At 37.2% G+C, this 23,829-nt stretch overlaps 1 protein-coding gene across 13 annotated transcripts in view; it reads right to left on the bottom strand.

Moving 5' to 3' along the window:
• LOC109084702 (RNA binding protein fox-1 homolog 3-like) overlaps positions 1-23,829 on the bottom strand; it is a 384,371-nt gene that overhangs the window by 34,825 nt on the left and 325,717 nt on the right. For 10 of the 13 annotated variants that reach the window (XM_042735826.1, XM_042735823.1, XM_042735822.1 and 7 more), the window contains 2 exons: positions 9,610-9,882; positions 1,394-1,540 (listed from right to left, as the gene is read on the bottom strand). In XM_042735826.1, the coding sequence (XP_042591760.1) occupies positions 1,394-1,540; positions 9,610-9,882 (420 nt within the window). The remainder of the gene's footprint in view (positions 1-1,393; positions 1,541-9,609; positions 9,883-23,829) is intronic. The other 3 variants (XM_042735825.1, XM_042735819.1, XM_042735820.1) reach the window with 1 other exon arrangement.

Below are 23,829 nucleotides of genomic sequence, written 5' to 3'. Positions count from 1 at the left end.
TGCCATGCAATAATTGGCTTTAGCTATATATATATATATATATATATATATATATATATATATATATATATATATATATATATATATATATATATATATATATACACACACGCACACGCACACACATATTTACACACACACACACACACACACACACAGCCGGTCAAAAGTTTGGGATCAGTTAGATTTTTAATGTTTTGAAAGAAGTTCCTTCAAGGCTGCATTTATTTGATTAAAAATACAGAAAAAGCTTTAATATTGTGAAATATTATTACAATTTAAAATACCAGTTTTCCATTTTAATATACTTTAAACTGTAATTGATATCTGTGATCAAAGCTAAATTGTCAGCATCATTACTCCAGTTACTTCTGTGTTACATGATCCCTAAGAAATCATTCTAATATGCTGATTTATTATCAAAGTTGGAAACAGTTGAGCTGCTTGATATTTGTTTGGAACCTGTGATATTATTTCAGGATTCTTTGATGAATGAAAAGTTAAAAGGAACCGCATATATTTACTTTTACAGTTACTTTTGTAACAATATACACTACCAATCAAAAGTTTTGGGTCAGTAATTTTATTATTACTTTTTTTAAAGACATTAATGCTTTTATTCAGCAAGGATGTGTTAAATTAATACAAAGTGATAATAAAGACTTTAATTGTTAGAAAAGATTTCTATTTTGAATAAATGCTGTTCTTTTTAACTTTTATTCATCAAAAAATCCTGAAAAAAGTATCACAGATTCCAAAATGATATGAAGCAGCACAACTGTTTCCAACAGTGATAATAAATCAATATATTAGAATCATTTCCAAAGAATCATGTGACACTGAAGACTGGAGTAATGATCCTGAAAATTCAGTTTTGATCACAGAAATCAATTACAGTTTAAAGTATATTAATGGAGCCTTGATGAAAATAATAAACATCCCAAAAAATATAAAAGCACGAAATGAACCTTTCTTTTTTAATCAAATAAATGCAGCCATGATGTGCAGAAGAAACTTCTTAAAAAATATTAAAAGTCTTACTGATCCCAAACTTTTGAATGGCAGGGTGTGTATGAAAGCAGGAAACGGATTATACTAAAATATATGTTTTTCATTTGTTAAAAAAAAGTCTCAAATTTGTTTGGGAATCAGACTACACTGGCCACACTAGGTAACTCAATTAAACTAGGACTGTTAAAATTGACAGCCCTAGTTTAGTCCTTTAGAGAAAAAAAAAAAAAAAAAAAAAAACATACTACAACTACAGTATCTACAGTATCTTTGCACAGTTGCATATAAGATCAATGTCCTTGTCAGAGTTGAAACAGGATTGATAATCAGGCCTTCCTCTGAGATACAACCTGCTGCCATCTGGCCGAGGCCTGAGACTCACCCCGAACATTTGCCGGAGGTCTGGGTCACGGAAGCGGAAGGGAATGTTGGAGACGTGTAACCGTTTGGGCTGCTGCTTCTCCGAAGAGTCTAAGGGCTGGAGTTGAAGCTGCTGAGAGCCGTCTGTCTGCGCCACATCATCCACTTGCTGAAAGACACACAAGCACAGCCCTGTTAGTTCCTACCTCAAATGCCGCCATGACCTGGAAAAAGTGCAGCGGGAAACGGTTACGGTGCGGTGAGGGGGTGGGTGAGCAGGTGGAGATCAGTGCATGCTAGTGGCATATTACAAATTCCCTCTACTCTGCCAACATTTGTATGTGGCGGTGAAGATTAAAGAAGCTGTCAGGAAGTGTGGATACAGAATTAAAGAAAAAAAAAAAACTCTGACATGGGGAGACCAGAGGATGCATTTACTGAGCAGCCGTCTATAAAGACCTGAGGGAGAATGGGTAGGGAGAGAGAAAGTAGGCGTAAAGATGGTGTGCTCATCTGTCCGTCATGTGGAGGAAATGGTAGTGACAAAGCTGTGCTCAAGGATGGACTGCTGTCCGTGACGCACATTTATCTTTCACCTCACAAGCCCTGATGCTACAGCCTTCATCCCATTCTCACTATTTCTCTCGCTGTTCTCTGAGCTTCATCTGACTAGACTCCAACCAGACACACTGTCACGCATGGTGTGCAAAAACCACGCAGTGATGTTTCCAATAGAATTCAAACAAGATTTACATTTTTTTTTGCTGCCAGTATTAATTATTAAACAAATTGTAAGTATCCATGATAATAATTTTTTAGCTGTTTTATTTTTTTGCTTATTTGATAATAACAAATTAAATATTCCATACACCTTAACAATAAAAACAAAATATGCATTGTTGATTTAACATAAAAAATATTATATTAATATTTACAGTAAGTTAAAAATATTTTAAATAAATAAATATATTATAATATTATTATGAAAAACCACACTTTATGCAGTGTACTCTACTAAAAATCAACCAATTATTAAACTTTACTGTTAGTGTCCAAGATAAGAACAATTTTTTTAGCTGTTTTAATTTTTTGCTCATTTGATTAAAAAAAATAAATAAATCTATACACCGTAACAATAAAAACAAAATATGCATTGTTGATTTAATAAAAAAAATATATATTAATATTTACGTTACAAATAATTGAAATAAAAAATATATTACACTATTATTATGATAAAATAATATTGACATTATATAAAATACATATATTCATAATATTATAATTATATTATTATTTATTTTTCATTTACTATAAAACTTTTTGGTTTTGCTTTTTTAAAGCAGATTTCAGAAGAAAATCTATGGTAAAGATTGTACATACTACACTGAACATATTCAGAGCTGGAAAATAAACAAAATGTGATAAAAAAATTTAATAAACAAACACATATTTAAGTAGAAAAGTGTGAATAATATCAGTGAAAATATCTGTTTATCTACACCTATGGACATGCAATCATATCAAATATTATGAAACAATACAGAAAGAAATAATAAATCAATATCTATAAAAATGCTCTTGAGGGAGGATCAGGTTAGTGCATAACTGAATTAATAATTAATCCAGACATGATGCAAAGGCTGGCAGATGCAGAAGAATCCTCTGCGTTTAAGAGTTTGTCTTGTTTTTCAGCTATTGTGTGCAGACATGTTCAGTGAAGGAAAAAGCATGGTGAGCACAGCAACAGAGCAGCAGCCCTTCATGTACATAATGAATTAGAAGAACATGGGAGCACAGATGAAGAGATGATGTCAGCTAAACTTCCCCCAGCTTAGCAGGATCAATGAGAAAGAAGTGCTGAAGGCAGCTACATTTGGCTGGGCCCATAGACAGCTGTATTCTAGAGCAGATTCACACTGTAGAGAGAGAGAGAGAGAGAAAGAAAGAAAGAAAGAAAGAAAGAAAGAAAGAAAGAAAGAAAGAAAGAAAGAAAGAAAGAAATTTGCTGTGTTTGCTAGGGTGTCTTGTTGGTTGCTAGGTGGTTTCTTTCTAGCCTAAAACAGTACAATCCACAGTACAGTCTTTATTATATTCCCATAGCTACAAATGGCTTGGGGTTATTCAGCATAAGACTATGGGGTATTTTTGCCTATGTTTCATCTGTAAGGAGAAAATTTATTGGAAAAATGCCAAGCGCATTAAAAGTAAAGCAAAAGTAAAGTTGCATGATTTGAGGCATCGTTCAGGTCCGCAGTACAAACAGTGAAGAACAAGTTAATAATAAAATGTTGTAAATATTGTATGAACAATAGCAGTAGACTTAAATACTTAAAAAGGACTGGAAGTCAATGAAGTATAAACAGCCTGAAAGCTGACACGCTAGATATAGTGAAATGGTTAAGTTTTTGGATCTTATTAAGCTTTCAAAAGTCAGAAAGGCCTAAAACAGGCTGAAATAATAGGCTTAAACTTTTCACGCATAAAATGAGCACTAAAGTGAATTCCGAAGATTAAAAACTGAAGCTAAAAATCAAAACTTTCTCTCACGATTTCTGTGCATCCCCATTGAATTTATTTTTCAATCATTTTTGATAGTATTGAGGTTTATCCATACATTCCAAGTGTGTTTTCTTGCATTTCATGTACATGGTTAATTATAATAAGTGGGCTGGACAAATTCCCCCTCATTAGGCACAAAACACACTAGAGATATGAATCATAGAAGATGGCAATATATCATGTATTAGGTAATGAAGATATAATGAGATATCTATCACTCCATCCCTTTTCGCTCACACCCTGACAGAGAAAAATAGAGGAAAAAGGTGAAGTAAATGCAATTATGTAGACACAGCTAAGAACATAATACCTACTCAAATGCAAAAGATTTGGACCTGGAAGGCGTTCATTTTTTCACTCATTACAGAGAGAAGGTGAAAAATGGCATGATAAAATATCAGCTGAAATGAGATTTTAAAGTTTAACTCGCTGAACAAAACCATTATTGCAGAGGACATATGTCTTTACAGGGGAAATGACACCAGTGACATGACAGAAGCGACTTTACATTTCTATGGGTCTCAAAGATGTATCTTTTTTTGCAATTAACATAAAGATATAATAAACCATGCAGACAAGCATCTTCTGTGCTTATCTAATATTTATTCAAGCAACCTTACTGAAAAAAAATATATGTTCATTTTACAGCAGTATAGTACAGTAGCTACAGCATGACGAGCTCAACCAAAGGTAATTTTTTGGGGAAACAAACATAAACCCAAGAGTAAAAATATTGATGTTGTTTTGAAAAATGTCTCAGTGTTTATTTTGTTCATATATTTGGCCTAGTGTTGTTTTGGCACTGTATGGACAAAAACAATTAAAATATTGTTTAAAAAGTATGCTTTAAAGAAGAAAGAAAGTTATACAGGTCTGGAATGCATAATTGATGACAGAATATTAATTTTTGGATGAATTGTCCCTTTAAACCTGTGTTAAAAATCCCCACTAAATGTTGTGTATAAACAATGCTAAACATACACCCTTCACATGGTCAGTAATCAATAACCATCCTTATTTGAGAACGATGAAGGTAAGTTTGAACTCTCACTACAGGTTATACAGTATAACAACGGCGAAACCTCTGAACCATTAAATGTCGAGGGTCACCAACTTCTGCTTTTTCCATCTGACAACTTCCTCATCTTCTCTAATGCACAGTCTCTCCCAGTGGGCTCTCCATGGTCTCTGTGAGAGGACACCGTGTTTACCAGCACATTGGCACTATCAATCATCACAGCAATGTAGACAGTCAAGCCCTGTTAAGATAAAGCACACAGGTCAGCTCTGGATCCACACAGCCTGTCGTCCTGCCCCTTGTGTATGCCGCCCGAGGTCGGCGAGCAGCGGAGGCATGTAGCCCCTGCCTGATGGTGGTAGATCGAAAGCCGAGCAGATGGATGGGCAAGCGGAGGTGCAATTACCCCCTGGTGCCCCTGCTCCCTGGGCTCCCGCTCCCTCATCCTCATCCATCACTCTGGTGCCATCGGTCATTCACATGCTCTGTCTGCAGTCGCTGTGGTGAGAGCCGCGCTATCTATCATGTCTAACAGGTGAGCGGTGCGATGGCGCAGACTCGCCCATTACCGACTGGCGGAGCGTGGCCTCTGAGAACCTCCAATTCCTCGCTCTGCCCAACAAGTGCTGGGGAGAAGGATGAGGGCTTTGATTTGCTTACTTTATGGGAACACGTATTGACTAGGTCCTCTCAGATGTAAGTCATCATGTAGCGACGCGGCGCAGCGAGTAGCGGACAGTGATAAAAATGAAGAGAAATCATAGGGCTGCTTCGCATTTGTCTTGCACGCTTTGCTTAAAAAGAGGACAATTTTCCGCCATAACAAGCGCTTTGTAAAACACATAGTCCGGCTCGCTCGCTCTTGAGTCGAAAGATATAATCTCTCTGGCTTTATTCGGAGCACTTCCCCTGCTCTTGAGCGTGGCGGCTTGGAGCGCTCTTCTCTGGAGGAGTTGACACCAGGCCAGGAGAGGGAGAGAAGAGGTAAGCGTTCGAGACTCCGCACTCCAGGTTTGGATCTAATTATCTCATCGTCACCGCTAAGGAGCCATCTACAGGGGGTTCGTCTGCGCAATTTGCCTTTTAATTTGTGTTAATTGCATGTTAATTATATTGCAGCTAGCATGGGCTGCATCTGTCTCTTTCAGAGACAAGGTTTCAGAGGGCTTTGCGCTCCCAACAACCACCACACAAGATGAAAAAAAATTAAAAGTGTTCGGCCTTCGATCGAGGAGGAAAAAAACTCCCCACTCGCTTGGGTTGCCAGGTCGTCCTCCGGAGGACGTCGCAAGATGTTTAGGAGGAGGATTTGATGTCTTGCTTGTACATGCAGACGGACTATGACCCTCTCTCCAGCACTCCGTTTATCAGGATGACAACGGGGAGGAGCTAAGCAACCTGCATTAGAGTACCAGAATGTGAATCCTGCCAAAAAAGCTAATAGTAAATCCATACGGGAGGATTTTATGGTCAGCTAAGAAGAGCTCCCCAAATTAACCCCAAGTAGGTATACTACTCCCTCTAAAGGTTTATGACAGCCAATTACCACAACTGAAGTCAGGAGTGTTACATAATGTTCCATTTGCCAGGGTCTGGGATTAAATATGCCAAATGATTTAGTGAATGACAAATGTGGAATGACAAATCGCTCTGACATACTCTGTCCAGCATTTTTTTAGTAAACATGCATCATATCAACTTTAAATTGATAGATATCTATCTAACTACATTTTGCCATTCGATTTTGAAAACCCCTGCCCTATCACATACAGTATATACTGGATCATCTCCTCTCACTTGTGTTTTTCTGCTAGCCTTCCCTAACACTGAACTACACTCATTCCATACATCCGATGCACTTCTCGTTTCCATTCCTGTTGTAGAAGAGCAACTTCCCTGCACTTCACATTCCGCAAGGAATGGAGCAGCCAAGCAGCACCAATAAATAATTGCCTGAACATTATCATACACCACCACATTGGACCTCACATCCAAACCCCCTCCCCTACCGCAACGTCACAGAAGGCTCGTGTTTGCCCACATTCGCTCATGCCCGTGTTTTTATGTGCGGTTGGGTGTGGAATGAGTCCTGCTAAATCGTTTCTATTGCCGCACTCATTCAGTGTTATCTGCAAATCACTTTCAAAGTGCTCAGCTCAGCACTTCCCCCCTTCAGAATGCCCCTACAACCACATAATTGAAACTATCTGATTGGAAAGCTGCCAAGCAGGTAGATTACATCCGATTAGGGCCAAACCAGTGCTTCACTTAAAGGGATTAGCTTGAGCCGCTTTATATTTTTTTGTTCTTCTACACTTCTGCCATCCTCCCCTCCTATCCCATCATCCTTCCCTCACACTGAGATGCGAATACAAACCGTCAAATGTCATCTAGAAAGAAGACACTGGCCTTTCTTGCGCAAAGCTCTAATTAATTAGACAAGGTAATCTGACTCGCAACAGGTTTAGCCGGTAACGAATATGGAGGCTTAAAGAGCGCTTATACCTGCAATATTATTATCAATGGCACAGTAAAAACTACTCAGGGAAGGCGGCCAAGAATAAGTGCAGGAAATAATGGCATTGCCTTAATAACATAACATCACGCTCCTTTGAGCAGTACGGCTGTGTTTGAGCGAGTTGCAAATCAAAGTTTAGACAATTCCACCCAAGGCAATATGACAGTCATAGTGGAAAACTGTTAGCACGTACCCTAAAGAGAGGTAAGTAGTCTTTTATCGCTGAGTTACCAAGCATCTAGAGTCTGTGCTGTTGTGATCTGATATGTGATCTGATGTGATTACCGTCCACTCTCTGAGGTGTAGTGTTCCTTCTTTGCTAATGATCCTCCGTGGGGAGAGAGAAAAGAGGGAGAAAGGGAGAATTTCCCTGGTGGGTTAGGCCAGAGTGACAGCTTAAGTACATCCTCCAGTCGAGCCGTGGATTAGCCCAGCTAGAGCTCAGGTGCCTTTACGGGGCCTGTCAGCATCGCTTCTCTGCGATCTGCTGAGCGTGGGATTATATCTACGTCCTTTAAACCACACCACCTCAGAGCTTTACGCATATCCCAATCAGAAAGAGAAAAAGATTACATTTTCACCCCACCCCCCAAAGGCCAGGAAGACCTTGTACATCTTTTTGTATTGAAGAAAAGTTTTTGCTCTGTAATTTCTCTTTCCCACTCCTCTCTTATGATCTTTCTCTGGCTGTGTCTCATTTTACTCCCTAGTTCCCTATGACATAAATTAGCAAACTGTGAACACAAATTTGGGCTCCAGCAAAGTCTTTATCCTCTAAAGAAAATGAGACACTCATGGTGTTTATCAGGAACATTAAATATATGTTCCTGATAGCTACAATAACAACAAAAGTAACTGTTGCACAGTGTCAGCACCGGATGCGAGTGGCACGACACGACAAATCCCTGACAAAAAATTGCTGCTGCATTCTATTTATGATGTATTGACACAAATTTCAAAAGATTTTCAACGTCACTTTGTCGCGTCCAGTGTAGACAGACTTTAGCTGCTGCAGCCGGGTGTGACAACTGTCACGTCTGGTGTAGACACTGTGTTAGAAACTGTATTTAGATGCTTACGTAGATACTTAGATTTGCAGAAAAAGTTGGGACACTTTGGGCCAAACTGTCCAATATTTAAAACAAAATTTCCAGTGAATACAGTGACTAAATGATGCTAAAACTTTGTATTTTACAAGGACCATGGTATAAGGGTTTTGTAAAGGATGAGTGTCAAGCCCTGAATCCTTTATATAACATCAAATCAAATGTAAGTGAATAAAATAAATAAGTGAATAAAATAAAATAACCTTTAGGGATTTATCTGTCCTTCTGCTTTTTTCCCTCCAGTGTAAGTGAATGTGTTAATCAAAGGCCTATAGGAACCAAGAAAGGGTAGCGCAAACAGACAAGACACAACTTACCCACGGGACCGGGTCTAAGGACACTCTTTCCTCTCAGAGTTTCTTGTCATATGCTCAGATAAAGCACTTGGGCAGCACTCGTTAAGTGGTCCATTGAGACGTTTGTGATATTGTTAGCCATGGTAAATGGCTCCATGGGGTTTAAGATATGAAGCCATGTAATATCCATGGTTTAAAGCTTGATAAAATGGAGAGAGAAAGCAGAAGAACTCTTTAAATAGAGAAGGATGGTTTTTCTCTCAACGTCTTTTATTTTGTCCTATGCTTTTATCTTTGCTTGCACTAGCTCTATAGCTCTTTTCATTCCACACTCTTCTATTTCCTAGCCCCAATTTCTCTTCATCTCAGTCTGTCTGAATGCAGACATGTTAAAATGGGACATTAGAGTCTGATTCTGACAACAAAAAATGTACGATGTTAAAAGTAACTCAAAAATGAATAAAAACATCCTATTCATGGGGTAAAAAATGAACTTTTTGCCACCTCCCAATGGCAATTTACTTTGCATAAATATTTTTACACTTTATAAAACTGTAATTTGCATTGTTTTTTATTGAAAATCTATATTTTTTTCACAGCATGATTGTTTTTGTGAAATAACACTGGTTTTTCACCTTACACTAGATGCAACATAATTATACATTGTGATTTTGCTACTCGTATGACTCACATGGAATTCTAAATAAAATAAAATAAAATAAAATAAATATTCCATGCCTGCATGCTGCTAGTGGCACTCACTGGTATGCTGCTAGTCCCTGTGAGGGAAGGCGTGCTGCTGTCAGTGCCAGGTGGCTCGCTGTGTGTCTGTGTGGGTGTGTAGATAGTGAGGGCTGCAGCGTGCTCAGGGACCGGACTGGGCCCCGTGTAGTCCTGCCCAGGGTGGGTGTATTCGCCAGGCAACCCGTTCTGAGGTGGAGGGGGAGGATACTGTGCTGGAGCGTACGGCTGAGCCATGGCTTCTGGGGGAGCAGGGGCCTCCTGGTTACCCTGGAAAGAAAGAAGGAGAGAGATTTTATCAGATTTATTGTTACATATCTCATACTAATCCAGATTTTCTGGTTCTTCAAGGGACAATGCATGCAATATCCATGGTTTAAAGCTTGATAAAATGGGCGATCATCATAAGAGCCCTGTACTCATAGACGTGACATGAGCGATCATCATAAGAGCCCTGTATGCCTGGGTCGTGATAACACATGAGAGGATAGAATGGGACCTAATTCCATGATAATGGCAGAACAACTTGCAGAGCAACTAATGCACCTGACAATCTGAACCTGAATCATACACCATGATAAGCTTCAGATATTAAAACCACTTATAGTGATTAAATCCAAGCGCTGATTCAGATCCCTGTTCTTTGCTGGCAAAAGAAATATTCTCCCTTATACACTTTTCATCTGATATTAAAATGTATTAAGGGTTAAAAAAAGGAATAAGTGGCTACCGTACATCTTTCAAACATCACAAATAACAAAACACCAGCATGATAACACCATAAATGCAGTCCAAATGACTTGTGCTCTGTGTTCAAAGTCTTTTAAAGCCACACAACAGATTATGTGATGAACTCCAGAGTCGCTCTGAACGAATCAATGAATCAGTGAGTTGAACCTGAGAATTAGCTTTTGAGGCAGTTCTTTTAAATGATTTGGATCGATTATGTTCTGAAGTTCAGCTCACTCAATAATCTTCAGAAGAAAAGTTTATCAAAGAATAACAACATTTCTGTGTGTTCCTCACATACATCTATCTTAAAAACTTACAGGACTTTTGGAGCTTAAAAGATGGGAAAAAAGTATATTACATGAAGATTCATCAAAATTCTCCTTTTGTGTTCAACAGAAGAAAAAAGCATACAAATTTGCAACAAGATAAGGGTGAGTAAATGATTACAGAATTGTAATATTTGGTTGTCCTGTTCCTTCTTTCTGAGGCATGATTTTTCTTTGTCTTATCAGAGAAAAGCAGCTGCATCTGAGACACGTGGGGTCCTGGCTGCTGAATGGCTTTGTCTGGGCCCTATCATATCAGCTCTCAGAGAACATTAGAGGACTGCTTGATCATTACAAGGCAACAAACTTACTTTATAGAGCAGGGCTCGATAGATTTGCAGCCCGAGCGACAGGGTTCTAAATTGCTCTCTTGGCAAGCAGCATGTGCGAGATCAATTAACTGATAAATTTTTGATTATAACCTTTGATTTAAATTACAGGTTTCTAATACAAGCTGCTGTTTCCCCTTTTCAAGGCCTCTCTCGTCTTTTTCCTCATATTCACCTCCCTCTGTTTCACTCATTCTGTCTCACTTAAGCGCTTTCTCTCACTCCCTGTCTCCACGCTGGAATTAAATGAGTATCTACCCCCTCATTTAGGTCTCTGTGTGAAGAGGTGTCTTTCTTTCGCTCTGTGTATCAGCATGTAAATGAATGTGCTTTTTCTTTCTTCTCATCCATTTCTCTCCATTGAAGCGGATGCAAATGAGATTCTTTACTCTGTTGCTTTCCTGTTCATTTTGAGTCACCGAAGAACACGATGTTTTCTAATCTTATCAGCGAACATTAGGATGTGGGGGTGCGTAATTTTTCTCTCTTCCTCTGACAGGTGTCATCATTTGTGCTATTGGGGACTGGCTTAGTGACTGTTCTTGAAGTGCAGCTTAAAGGCCCAATGAGAAAAGCTGCTTGATAAATGCAGTTTTCTGTCCTGAGTTGGCGTATTTCCTGTTCAGACAGAAGGTTTGGGTGGGACAGAAGGGGTTTTAACTTTTTCAGAAAGTTATTAAAAAATTATTAGTTTACAAAATAATAGTCATATTTTTTATAAAATAATAGAATTTCATATAAAAGAGTAAATCGTATCAAATAAAGCGACTGTAACAGACATAAAAGTCACATAGGAACTAATTTTCATTTTGTTTTGGTCTGCAAAACAATGTTTGTGCACATTAAAGTGTGTTTCATTGATGCTACAGATGGTCAGATGGCTTATTTTAGGGAGCGTGTGTACTGTGAGATGATGAGAGATGAGAAGTACTCATTTGCACATAATGCAGGTGTGTTAGTGTGGTCAAGCGCAAGTGTCTGTTTTAATGAAATAACACATTACCTAACCAAAACCAAAAAACACTAAAACACTGATGTGTGTGTGTGTGTGTGTATGACAGATGAGGGCTACTCTCTGGGCAGAGTGCTCTTGTCAGCACAGGTGCAACTGGGTCATCTGTACAAGTGTATTGTGCGTTTTTCTGTAAATGTGTGCTTGTGTATTGTATGTGTCTAAATCTTGCTATATAAAAGCTGCTTACCCCGAGGGACTCATATCAACGTATTAATCTTATACAAATTTAAGACCTTGGAGTTTGACCCTGTCCTGAGAGCTCATGGCAAAGAGAGGCAATAACAGCTCCTTTAACCAACCTTTGGGTAATGGGATCTCTATAGCACTTTCTGTGCCTGCTCCTTAATTAATCAAAATCTGATGAGCTAAAAAAAATAAAACACCAGGCACCCTGGACACAAATGACTTCTTGTTTGGAACCACATAAGTAGTTTGTACAGACAATAATATTCCTGAATCTGAACTCATTATGAATTGAGAAGGCAAACAGAATGCAGAATTGCATTTTGATTCAATGAAGTAGAATTAAAACAAATTGAAATTGAGAGAGAAAAAAACATGCCTAATTCTTTCTTTTCCTAGAAATGAAGAAGAAGAAAAAAAGAAAAATATGTATAAAGGTTTTTATGTGTAAAAATTGTATAAAAATTAAAATATGAAAACTATTATATGAATATTCTAAACATTAAAATAACATGTTTATATAAAACAGTATTTATAAAATAATAATCACAAAATACTTAAAATTCTAAAAAGATATTAGTGTAAAACAATATAGTATTAAATTTAAAAAAAAAATGTAAATGCTTATAAAAGAATGATTCAAATGAATACTATATATATATATATATATATATATATATATATATATATGTATATATATATATATATAAATCTGTGGTGCTTGAGAGCTGTTGGCTCTTGAGGATTCATGTTTGAGTACATCCTACTGTCATTTCCCAATCCCATTCTCTCAACTTTCCTGTCTTTCTCAATTGTTCTATAATATGGGCTAAAAAGCCCATAAATAAAATTACAAAAAGAGAAAATCTCAGCAGAATTTGGTCTCCTCCGCCTTTACAACCACTGTCCATTACAGAAGGCCAATGAAGAGCCGTAGGAAACACAGAGCCTTTCTTTCCCATTTCTGCTTGATTGTTATTAACCTTTTTTCACTGACTAAGCAGCATTAGGCAGCAGCAGCAGCTTTGGCTGGAGAGGATGCCGTTTAATAGAAGTGGGGAGAAATGCATTAATGTAAATGTAGTGGAAACAATGAGAGGCCCGGCCATTGACATGTTGGCAAACAAATGAGGCTGTCCTCTCAATTAGAGTCAATGCTCCATTATCCAAATGAAAAATGCACTCTTCCGTGGCCGAACGCACGCCGGACAGGCGTGGAGGGGTGAGAAGGAGTGAGGAATAAGGAAGCTGGAATTTTATTACTTCTCAGTTCTTTCTGTCTGTTTGCACTTTCTTACAATGTCTCGAAGTTCCAGAAGCTCAAACTGAGACGCTGACGCAACACACGGTGTGCTAAGCATCGATGTACAGTTCCGTTTTGATGAAACATGTACAGTTTGATACACAAACACACAAGCCTGTACATGCAACTTCAGTTACGTGGGGCGCCGAACTCAAGTTTTGACAAGTGCGGGTGTTCTATTGATTAAATGTGGAAGTTTGTCTCTCTGAGTCTACGTGTCCATCCATCTAACTCTGCATCTCTTTCTTTCATCCCACTCCTCAAGTTGCACCACCCAGGCAGTGTCTGACTCTCTCCTAGTCAGATAGAGGAAAAAGTTTGAGGCAGCCCATAGCCTGGGGTGGATATTGTAATTCACTAAAACATTAAGCAGTATTGATGCAGCCCCCCGTCTCAAAGCACCAATGGGGGTGAGGTCTGTCCAGCGGCCTGAAAAACAGTAGATAAGCCTGACAGGGAGGGGTGGTCTTCACTCTGTCTTGGGATGTGGGCAGAAAGCAAGGGGGTGGGGTGGGGGGGATCCAGGTGAGGTGCTTGCACGCCCATAAAGTCTGCCGGATATGGCTTTCGCTTGAAATCACCTTTTTATTGCCGTGTGTGTTGACTCCACGCTATGAAATATTCAGTGAGCTAAATGGACGAGTAAGCCACATTTTCCAAAGATAAAATGAAGGATAGAGAGCAGCTTCCTTTGCATCTGGCAGGCTATGAGGCGGATGAAACAGTCAGTAATCCAGCCTCACATTTTCGATGTGTTTTTTTCCGGCTCTTGCACCTGCAAACAACATAATGTGCTTTGTTTTCTCCGTTTTACACCTGTGCTGAAGGTGTTTGGTCTCTAAACCCACATGGCCTATGTTTTTTTTTGTTGTTCTTGTTTCTATGTGCATTAAGTTTTTTTTTTTTCTGGAAGGTTAAGCAAAAATGACCTAAGAGAGCTGACGCCCGATTAGCTCCCATTAGATCCGCCTGCGGTCACAGAGAGCTTGAGTGATGACCTGAGCTTGTACCATACTCTACCACAGACGCCAAGAGGATGTGCGGTAAAATCAAACCTCTGGGACTGTCCGTCATCGCAGCGGTCAGAGAGTGACCACTACATGATGTGAGGTTACCGTGAGATGAGAGAGACCAATGAGAGATAAAAGTTGTGGTGAAATGTCTGAAGTCAGTTGAAAGAGTTCCTCAGAACTCGAGTGCTTGATTCAGTTGAGAAGCCTTTTAAATTCTAATGGAATTCCTGCTAGGATGAAGAAATTCCAATGATAATTTACTTGAAATTACAAATGCGGAATTTAAGATTATCCAGTAACAGACAAGTCTTGTATTTAATATTATGCTTTATAATATTATATCTTATATTAACTTGAAAAGGAAAGTTTATCAATAAAAACTTTGAATGTTGCTGTGATAAGCTTGTTTGAAAAGTTTAAAAAGCCTTGAAATTTGATGGTTATAAGGCAAGATTGATAGATGGATAGATAAACTGATTATAAAAAATAATATATAATATAATATAATATAATATAATATAATATAATATATAATATAATATAGTATAATATAATATAATATAATATAATTGCAAAAAATTTTTAAAACTAGAACAGGAGAGTCAAATAAAAGTTTAAACATTAAAAGCAAACATATTTTAAATATTATTTAAAATAATGCTATAAATTATTAATTACTACTTTAATAATAAAATTCAAATATACATTTAACAATCATATAATTCCTAAATGTATATTTCTTGTAAATCTAGGAAAGGATCCCAAACAACAACAACAACAAAAACAACAACAACAAAAAACAACAACAATATAAAACATTATTAAAATTAACATTTTGTATTATTAAAATACTACAGTTAATAAATTCATTAATTATAAAAAATAATAACATTAATTCCTCAATGTGTATTTTTTAAAACTTGAACAGAATTAAAAAAAAAGTTTAAATAGACAGAGAGACAGACAACTTTAGCTTATTTTGTTTTTAACTGAAACCAGACAGACATACGCTATTCATGTTAAAATTTTAATTTCAGTTTACATTTCAATTTCTGTAAATTCAAAGTTCTTTTACAATTCAAAGTTCATGAATTCAAACTGAGAAAGAGTCAATTCTGAAATTCTGATTTTGTCCAACTCTGCTGTATATGACAGCAATGCTGAAAAGCCTTCAGCACCGCGGACAGCTCCCATAATGCACTGGTGTGACAGAACAGAAGCTTTCTGTAACATTATAGATCTGACCTCTCTGTGTCATATCACACATTTAATATTCCTATAGGAGTGCACACACTGAATTACACAAATTCGGTTCACATACCTCTCAGCTTCCATCATACAGTCAAACCTAACCTGATTTAAAAATGGCCATTACTGTTATGAGAAGTGCCAAATCACAGAGGAAATACAAACAGGCTTCATATAGTGAAGCCAAAACAAACCGTTCATCCTTCATCTTACAGAGACAGACTGCGAGACTGAACTGAGAACGACGCGGGGCCATGGAGCGGAGAAAAATCACTCGCTATGTGGTTTTGTTTTTGATAAACTTAAATCAGAAATTGATATTTAATACAACCCTCCATTGCGGCAGCTTTTATTTAATCAGTGCCCTTTCCACATCGTTCTGTAGAATGAGACTCCGATAGCTTATAAATGTGGAAGACAGAAACGAGAGAGCGAGTGTGAGAGAGAACTGAAGGAGGAGAGAGAAAGATCTCCATCAATATGGCTGAAGCCATGCCACACTAAAAACATCCCTCGATCCTTGTCGTCAAATTGTGCCCGTAAATGATTTCCGCGATGAGCTAAATGGTATTATCCACCCCCAACCCCTATTCCTCCACCCTCCGCCAGCCTTAGAGCCCCAGCCGATGCTCGCTAAATGAATTTATTTTCCTTCCCAATGGGGAGAGTGAGTGGGGCATCCAAGTCATTCAAGCCAGGATTTAACCCTTAGCCTTACCACCGGGATCACAAACAGTCACTCCACAGGTTGCAAGATGAATGAAGCCCAAGATTGCCAATAACTCAAGACCTTCATCAGTTTCAAAGGGAGGCCTTATGCAATTTTTGATCAACACTGTTGGCAAACGCTTGCGAAAGCTCGACACAAACATGGGAAGGAATAAAAATCCTCAGTGGAGCAGATCACAGTTGCTCACAGCTCCGCTTGAAGTTTGAGATGTTTTGCGAGTGAGTTGGACAGGCGTGTAAGCGACTGTCACCAGACCAGAGAGGACAGAAGACGCCGCTACATCAAGAACTACACTAATCTCACAGAACAAAACAGGACAATTTCATATGAATTTATTGCCTCAAACACACACATTGCACACACATCAAATTACTTATTTCGAAATTAATCGGGAAAAAACCCCCTGAAAGAAATAATAATAATATCAAAATACTAATGTCTGTGCATGTTTACGACAGGCAGTATAAAATTAATATAACTGTGTGGAAAAAACACATAAAAATACTATAAAAAAATCTACAAAAGTATTGTAAAAAATTCTCAAGGGTACATGAATAATCATGTACTAATGGCTAAATTAATACTTAATTCATCAAATACTAATGATTTTTTAAAGATGTTACCTAATCATGAACTGATGAAGAGCTATCCTTAACTACAACTGGAGTCATATGGATTCACGCATGAATAATGACTGCCTCAATTACATGTTAGTACATGTTTGACAGTTAATGCATTAATTAACATTTATGGGTAAACTAAATCAAACACCCTCTATAAGAAATAACAACAAATACTCTGGCTTTGAAATAAATTACAAGAACTGAATATCACATTTTTAACTTTATGATTGATCTAGTCTGTTTTGTGTTGTTCTCTTTCCCTTTAAACTCACCCTGCTGTGACTTATAAACAGCTAAATAAAAATAAAACCTCAAAATCCATAAACAACATTTGTAGAACAATTCCTAAAGAAATGCCAAAACTGGAAACAATTCACTGTCCATCTAGATGCAGGCCATGATGATATTGTACCTCCGCTCTCTGACTTCTTGAAAATCTCTTAACCGGGCTAAATACTCGCTGTGTTAGTTCATGTGTATTTGATAGTAAGTATAAAATAAATCATGAGCTGAATTTAGTAGGTAGTTAAAAGTGAATTAATTATGATTGGGCCCCTTCAAGTAAAGTCATGTCAAAATAATGCATTAACAAGCCATGAGTTAATGTTAGTGTATATGGGTAGTTAATAATGAGTTAATTATTGATGGCCCTCTCAAGTAAAGTCATGACCCATAATAATTAGCTCATTTAGCCCGGTTAAGAGATGTGGTGTGGATTGTTCTACAAATGTTCTTTGTGGATTTTGAGGTTTTATTTTTATTTAGCTGTTATATAAGTCACAGCAGGGTGAGTTTAAAGGGAAAGAGAACAACACAAAACAAGATCAGTTATTAGTGTATTTAGTATTTTCTACACTTGATGAGGAGGATCAGCTAATCTTTTGCCACCCAGTAATGTTTATGGCAAAGCTGAAGATGTAAAAAAACAGTTTTTTTAACAACAGTTAAAAAAATGATAATATTAAATTCTTTTAAAGTCTGAGTATTTCTCATTATTTCTTAAAGAGGCTGTTTGATTTAGTTTACCCATAAATGTTAATTAATGCATTAACTATCAAACATGTACTAACATGTAATTAAGGCTGGTGTTATTCATGTGTGAATCCATATGACTCCAGTTGTAGTTAAGGATAGCTCTTCATTAGTTAACAACTTTAATAATCATTAGTATTTGATGAATTAAGTATTAAGTATTAATTTAGGCATTAGTACATGATTATTCATGTACCCTTATTGTAAAGTGTTACCATATACATACATATATTGCAATATAATCATTTATTCCTGTCACAGAAAGGTTGAATTTTCAGCAGCCATTACACCAGTTTTTTCTTCAGTGCTCAAGAAACATTTAGTATTATTATAAATATTATTATTAAAACAGTTGTGGAGAGTGTGATACATTTTCTTTCAGGATTCTTTGACATATAAAACGTTCAAAAGAACAAAAAAAATATTAAAAAAAAAAAAAAAAAATAAAAAAAAAAAAAAAGTATATTAAAAAAAAACTTAACATAAAAAAACTTTATTCTCCTTATCTTATTGGCAAATTTAATTTTAAATGTTTTTTATTTTTTATTATTATTTGAAGTATTTATCTAACAAAACTGAATGAGATTTATGGTTAAACAACAACAACAACAATTTGTCATTGAGGTAAGAAATAAATACTGTATTAAAATATGAATATTAAAATAATAATACATTTTATTGTCATTTTTATTACCATTACAGCCACCTCTGTGGTGTATATTGATGCTTTGGCAATATTGTATGTAAAACCATCATCCCAATAAAGTACTTTGAAATTGAAATTGAGTGAAGGGTGGATTTTGGCCGGTCGGGGCCAGCCGGTATCGATCTGCTCTCAGCGGAGCGCTTCCATAGCCGCAGGCCTCGTGCCACGCCTCCAGTCTGATTACTGAGAAGCACTCTGCTGGTGCAAATTGGATTGAAAAGCCCCTCCCAAGCGTACTTAGGAAATCATTTCCAAAGCTAGGCTGCTGCTTGTATCGTGTCGGCCAAGCACAGGTCCTTCCTGGTGCCCACGAGTGATTTGGGCACAGACCTTGCGAGAGGCTCTGTTACCGTGTGCATATTAGTTTGGGTACAGCTAGGATCCCCCCTCTTATTTGCAGACATGATCTATTTTAATCTATGAGTCATAGGGTCCATTTCCCCCTCCCAGCCATTACGCCAATGCATTCATTCTCTTTTCTACTACACAGTCACACACACACACACACACACACACACACACACACCCACTAGCACTCCTAACCAAGTGTGTGTGAACTCAAGCGAAAGAAGGAGAGCTGCTGTGGTGTGTCAGTCTCACCTAGTTGTAACCCCATGACATAAAGCAGGTTTGAAGGGTGAAATTTAGCGCTGTGAGAGAGCAGCACTCTCTGTGTGTGTGTTTTAAAATAGTGAGCACAGCCGCGTAGGAATGCTATTGTTTTTTTCCAGATGATAAAATCCTCTGTGGTGACAGGAGTGTGAGATGTGTGAGTGATTTCACGTGCAAACAGCAGACGGGACTTGGGATCAACAGAAGCCAAAAGGTCTGATGCATTCGAGAGAAGAGCAGGCACAGAGGAGAAGTTGCTGTTAAGTTTGGAGAGTGAGAATAGTTTCCTTATGTAACTGTATCTCTCTGAGACACCTAACACTGACCTAATAATGTGTACTAGAGGAAAATGTTATTGCTAAAAAGACAATAAAACTGTCTAAAATGTATTAAAACAACACATTTATTAGAGAAACAAAACTGTTTAAGATATTAGGACTTGCTTTTCTTTTACTTATGTCATTGGCATATAGTTTTTGTCTAGTTTCAAGTATTAATCTAACAAACTATAATGAGATGTATGGTTAAAACAACAACACTTTGCCAATAAGAACAATTTACCAAAGAAAAATAACATTAATTTAAAACAAACTCTGAAAAGACAAAAAAAAAAAAAAAAAAAAAAAAAAAACTTACATTTTGCTTCAAGTACTGTAACTTTATATTTTTAAGAATGTTTTAAGGATGTATATACTTTCACTGTAAAACAATGTGTAAAATATGTAGCAGTCTATGTTTTGATTATGTACCAACTAGATACTAACAAGATAGATAGCACATTAGATAAATAGAATAAGATAGATAGATAGAAAGATAAAAGAGTAGAACAAATAAAATAGTAGAACGATACATTCACAGATACAAATACTGTTCACATACAGTACATTTGATGTTTAACATTCAGTTATGTGGAACAGAAGCAACATCCAAAATGTCACAAAATGCCTTGTCGTGGCTGGTTAAGACAAAAATGATGAGGTGTATTATAGGCAGAGAAACAACAACTCACACATGCATGTCCAAAAAACCGTGCATAAACATACAGCACGCTCCTATAGATTTCTCTCTGTAAAACCCTGTGGTGATGTGCACAAGAGAACATCTTAGATATGCAGACATTCAACATTAAAGACAGCACTGCCTCTCTATATCCCAGAAGGTGAACAGTAAGGACGTAACATTGCACCCGCAGGACCCGAGCACATGTCTCTATGCCCCCTAAAGCTCCCAGTCAAAGACTAATACAGGGAAGGGGGGCACTTCAAAAGCAGTAAACAACTATTTCTCATATATTCCTCCCTCGGAGCTAGTGTGGATCGTAATATATAAACAAGCTGCTTTTATATTCTTTGAACTCCAATAAAAGCAAAAAATCTGGGATATTAAATCAAAAGAAGTACATGACAGTTCTGTATTAACATTAGGTTTTCCTGTATGTTTAAAAAGACGAGAACCACCCCATTTTGTCCAGATTGTGGGAGTTCTAATGTACAAAAGTGAATGGGATAACATACACACATATGCTACGATTAGTGTGGACAGCATAAACAGGAAGCACATCTTCTTTTGCTATGGTTAATATTGATGGTTATCTCCAGACTTCAGACGGAGGGAGACACTGGGGGACGATTTTCCCAAAACACAGCAGACATTTAGTCAGTAAACAAAAATATCGACGGTCTAGTAGGATCCATTTTAATTAGACAAATCACACAATTTTCATTGCTCTCTGCTTTCTCCTTTCCCATTCCAAAAAATCAAAAATCTTTAACCAATCACAGACTCTCGGGGCCGATCGCCCACCGCTCCCACTCGCACACTAAATGGAATGAGAAACAAACTCATTTAAAAGACTCGAAAATTTGTTCTTCTCATCTCTAATAAAACGGAAAACACAAAAGCTGCCTAGCTCAAGTCAATAATACACTTTCAGGAATCCATGATAAAACCTAGAGAGAAGGAAAAGAGAGAGTTCGGCTAGAGTTACCTCAGGTTTAGTGATGACATCCTGCTGACGTTGGCTGTAACCTTCATGTTCTGTCTGAGGCCTCAGAGGTTTCATTTTAATATCTCAAACTTAACATTGAACTATCAGGTTAATGACTTTGGCAAATCTTATTACAACTTGTAAAATTTTGACTTGATTTCAAAGGTTCTCTATGAGAAATAGATTTTTAAAGATATTACTCATGTTTAGGTTCTCAGAGAGAAGGATAAATGGACAGTTCAAGTTCAAGACAGTAGCCATTGACTTCCATAGTATGGAAAAAATACAATGTAAGTCAATGGCAAATGTCAACTGTTTGTTACCAACATTCTTAAAAATATCTTCTGTGTCCAGCAGAAGAAAGAAACTCATGGAGGTGAATGTAAATGATGACAATTTTCATTTTTTGGGGGGTGAACCATCCCTAAATTAAGATCTGTCTACTGAGTTTTGATTAGGTCAGAGGAAAAAGCTCTAAAAGGGAAAATAAGTAGCCAATCTAAAATTTTATATCATTATTCTATATGTATCATTTGCGACACCAAACATAAAAACAACAGTCAATTTCAACAGAACATGAAGGTTAAATTGGAACATGGACAAAAACTGGAAGAAAGGGGGTAGTGAAGAAGAGAAATGAGAGCGTAAGGCTCATCAGCATGTCTGTATCTGTCATCTTGACATGGTTATAATTCAACTGTCACATTTGTTTTGCCCCATCAACATGGTTTCACATTATACACACGCTGACACATATTTGAATGTAAACACATGCAAGCATCTGGCTGAACTCTATGTCCAGTTAGTCTAGGTGCAGCTTTGTCCATCGTTCTTTTTCTTTCTTCCTCCGTCTGACCTACAATTCCCAGCCCCTACCTGAGCGGCTTCATGATACCGCTCTAATTCGTTTTGTCCCTTGACAACAGTTTTTAATAACTTTTATTAATTAGGGCTGTCCTATGGCCTGTCAGCTGGAATATTATTTTATTCAGGGACCATTAGACTGCCTGTTACCCCTCTGAGGTGTGTGTGTGTGAAAGAGAAGAAACTGCTTCAGTGAATGATATCAGCATACATCACTTCTGGAGTGACATTATTGCTCATACAGACCCAGACAAAATCTGCAGCCCTTATGTATTTTCTATGCCAATTTTAGAGGAAAATCTGTTCAATTCTGCTTAAAAAATAGTGTAGAGTCCCACACATGCATATAGACTTATATGCGCACACATAATCATAGTATGGCTAATAATTAATGAAGTGATTCACATTTCAGGCATTATTCCTTAATGAAATGACATTCTCCTGCTGAAAATCCAGCATGGCCCTGTTCTAATCGTAACTTGTTGCAAGCCTGTGTTTGTTCCTCTGGCTGATTTAAATTTCTTACAGCATTCATCGCTGCAGTGTTTGAGTAACTCTGTAATTGAACTGTAGAACAAGAGGCGAAAACATCGTCTGTACTGACGTGGGATTCAACATGATGCCGCGAGCCATCTTCAGCTCACCTCGGCGATATCAGATGTCGTTCAGCTGTACAAGAAATTGCTCGCAATAAAGAAGCCGGAGATTTGCAGGCATTATACTCCTGACGTGAAGTGGGTCTGATGGTCTCAGAACATGAGACGGATTGTGCTACACTGCAGGGGATGAACTGTCCTAGAACACTAAATTGGTATCAATGGCAAGGCATGGTGGTGTAATAACAACTTCTGGCTTCGAAACCGTCTCAAAGTTCACATCATTCTGCCATCAGCTGACTAAACTGTTGAAGTAAACAAGTCGAGTGTCTTCAAGGATAGTATTGCATGACCTGCAGGAAACAAATACTTTAAGAACTTTTTACCTAAACAGATTTTGAATGCAACTTCCAAAACAAGGGATCTTTGATAAGTTACTATAATTATTAACAAAAAAGGATTTTTTCCCCCAATATGAAACGCATTCAGATTTTTCCTCCCAATATCCAGAAAATGTCTGTATTGTTATTTTCCAACAAAAATCTATGGTGATCACTTCCTGTCAAGATAGAAAAAAATGATTCATAATTTGAACCTGCATCTCATTGCACTCTATACTGAAACTGTCTGTTATATATATTTATATATAAACAAACCTTTCAAAAGTTTGGGGTCAGTAAAGATTTTAATTGAATTTAATTGAATTTTTAGCCTACATTGTGACCCATTTGTGACCCTGGACCACAAAACCAGTCACAAGGGTCAAATAAATTTATGTATAGTTTGTTAAGATAGTACAATATTTGGCTGAGATACAACTATTTGAAAAATTTAAATATGAGGGTGCAAAAAAATAAAAAAAATTGCCATTAAATTTGTCCACATGAAGTTCTTAGCAATGCATATTACTAATCAAAA

This window comes from Cyprinus carpio, chromosome B12, assembly GCF_018340385.1.
Source record: "Cyprinus carpio isolate SPL01 chromosome B12, ASM1834038v1, whole genome shotgun sequence".
NCBI classification, from domain to species: Eukaryota; Metazoa; Chordata; class Actinopteri; order Cypriniformes; family Cyprinidae; genus Cyprinus; species Cyprinus carpio.
The sequence above is the reverse complement of the archived record's forward strand: the minus strand, read 5'-3'. Positions and strand labels throughout refer to the sequence as shown.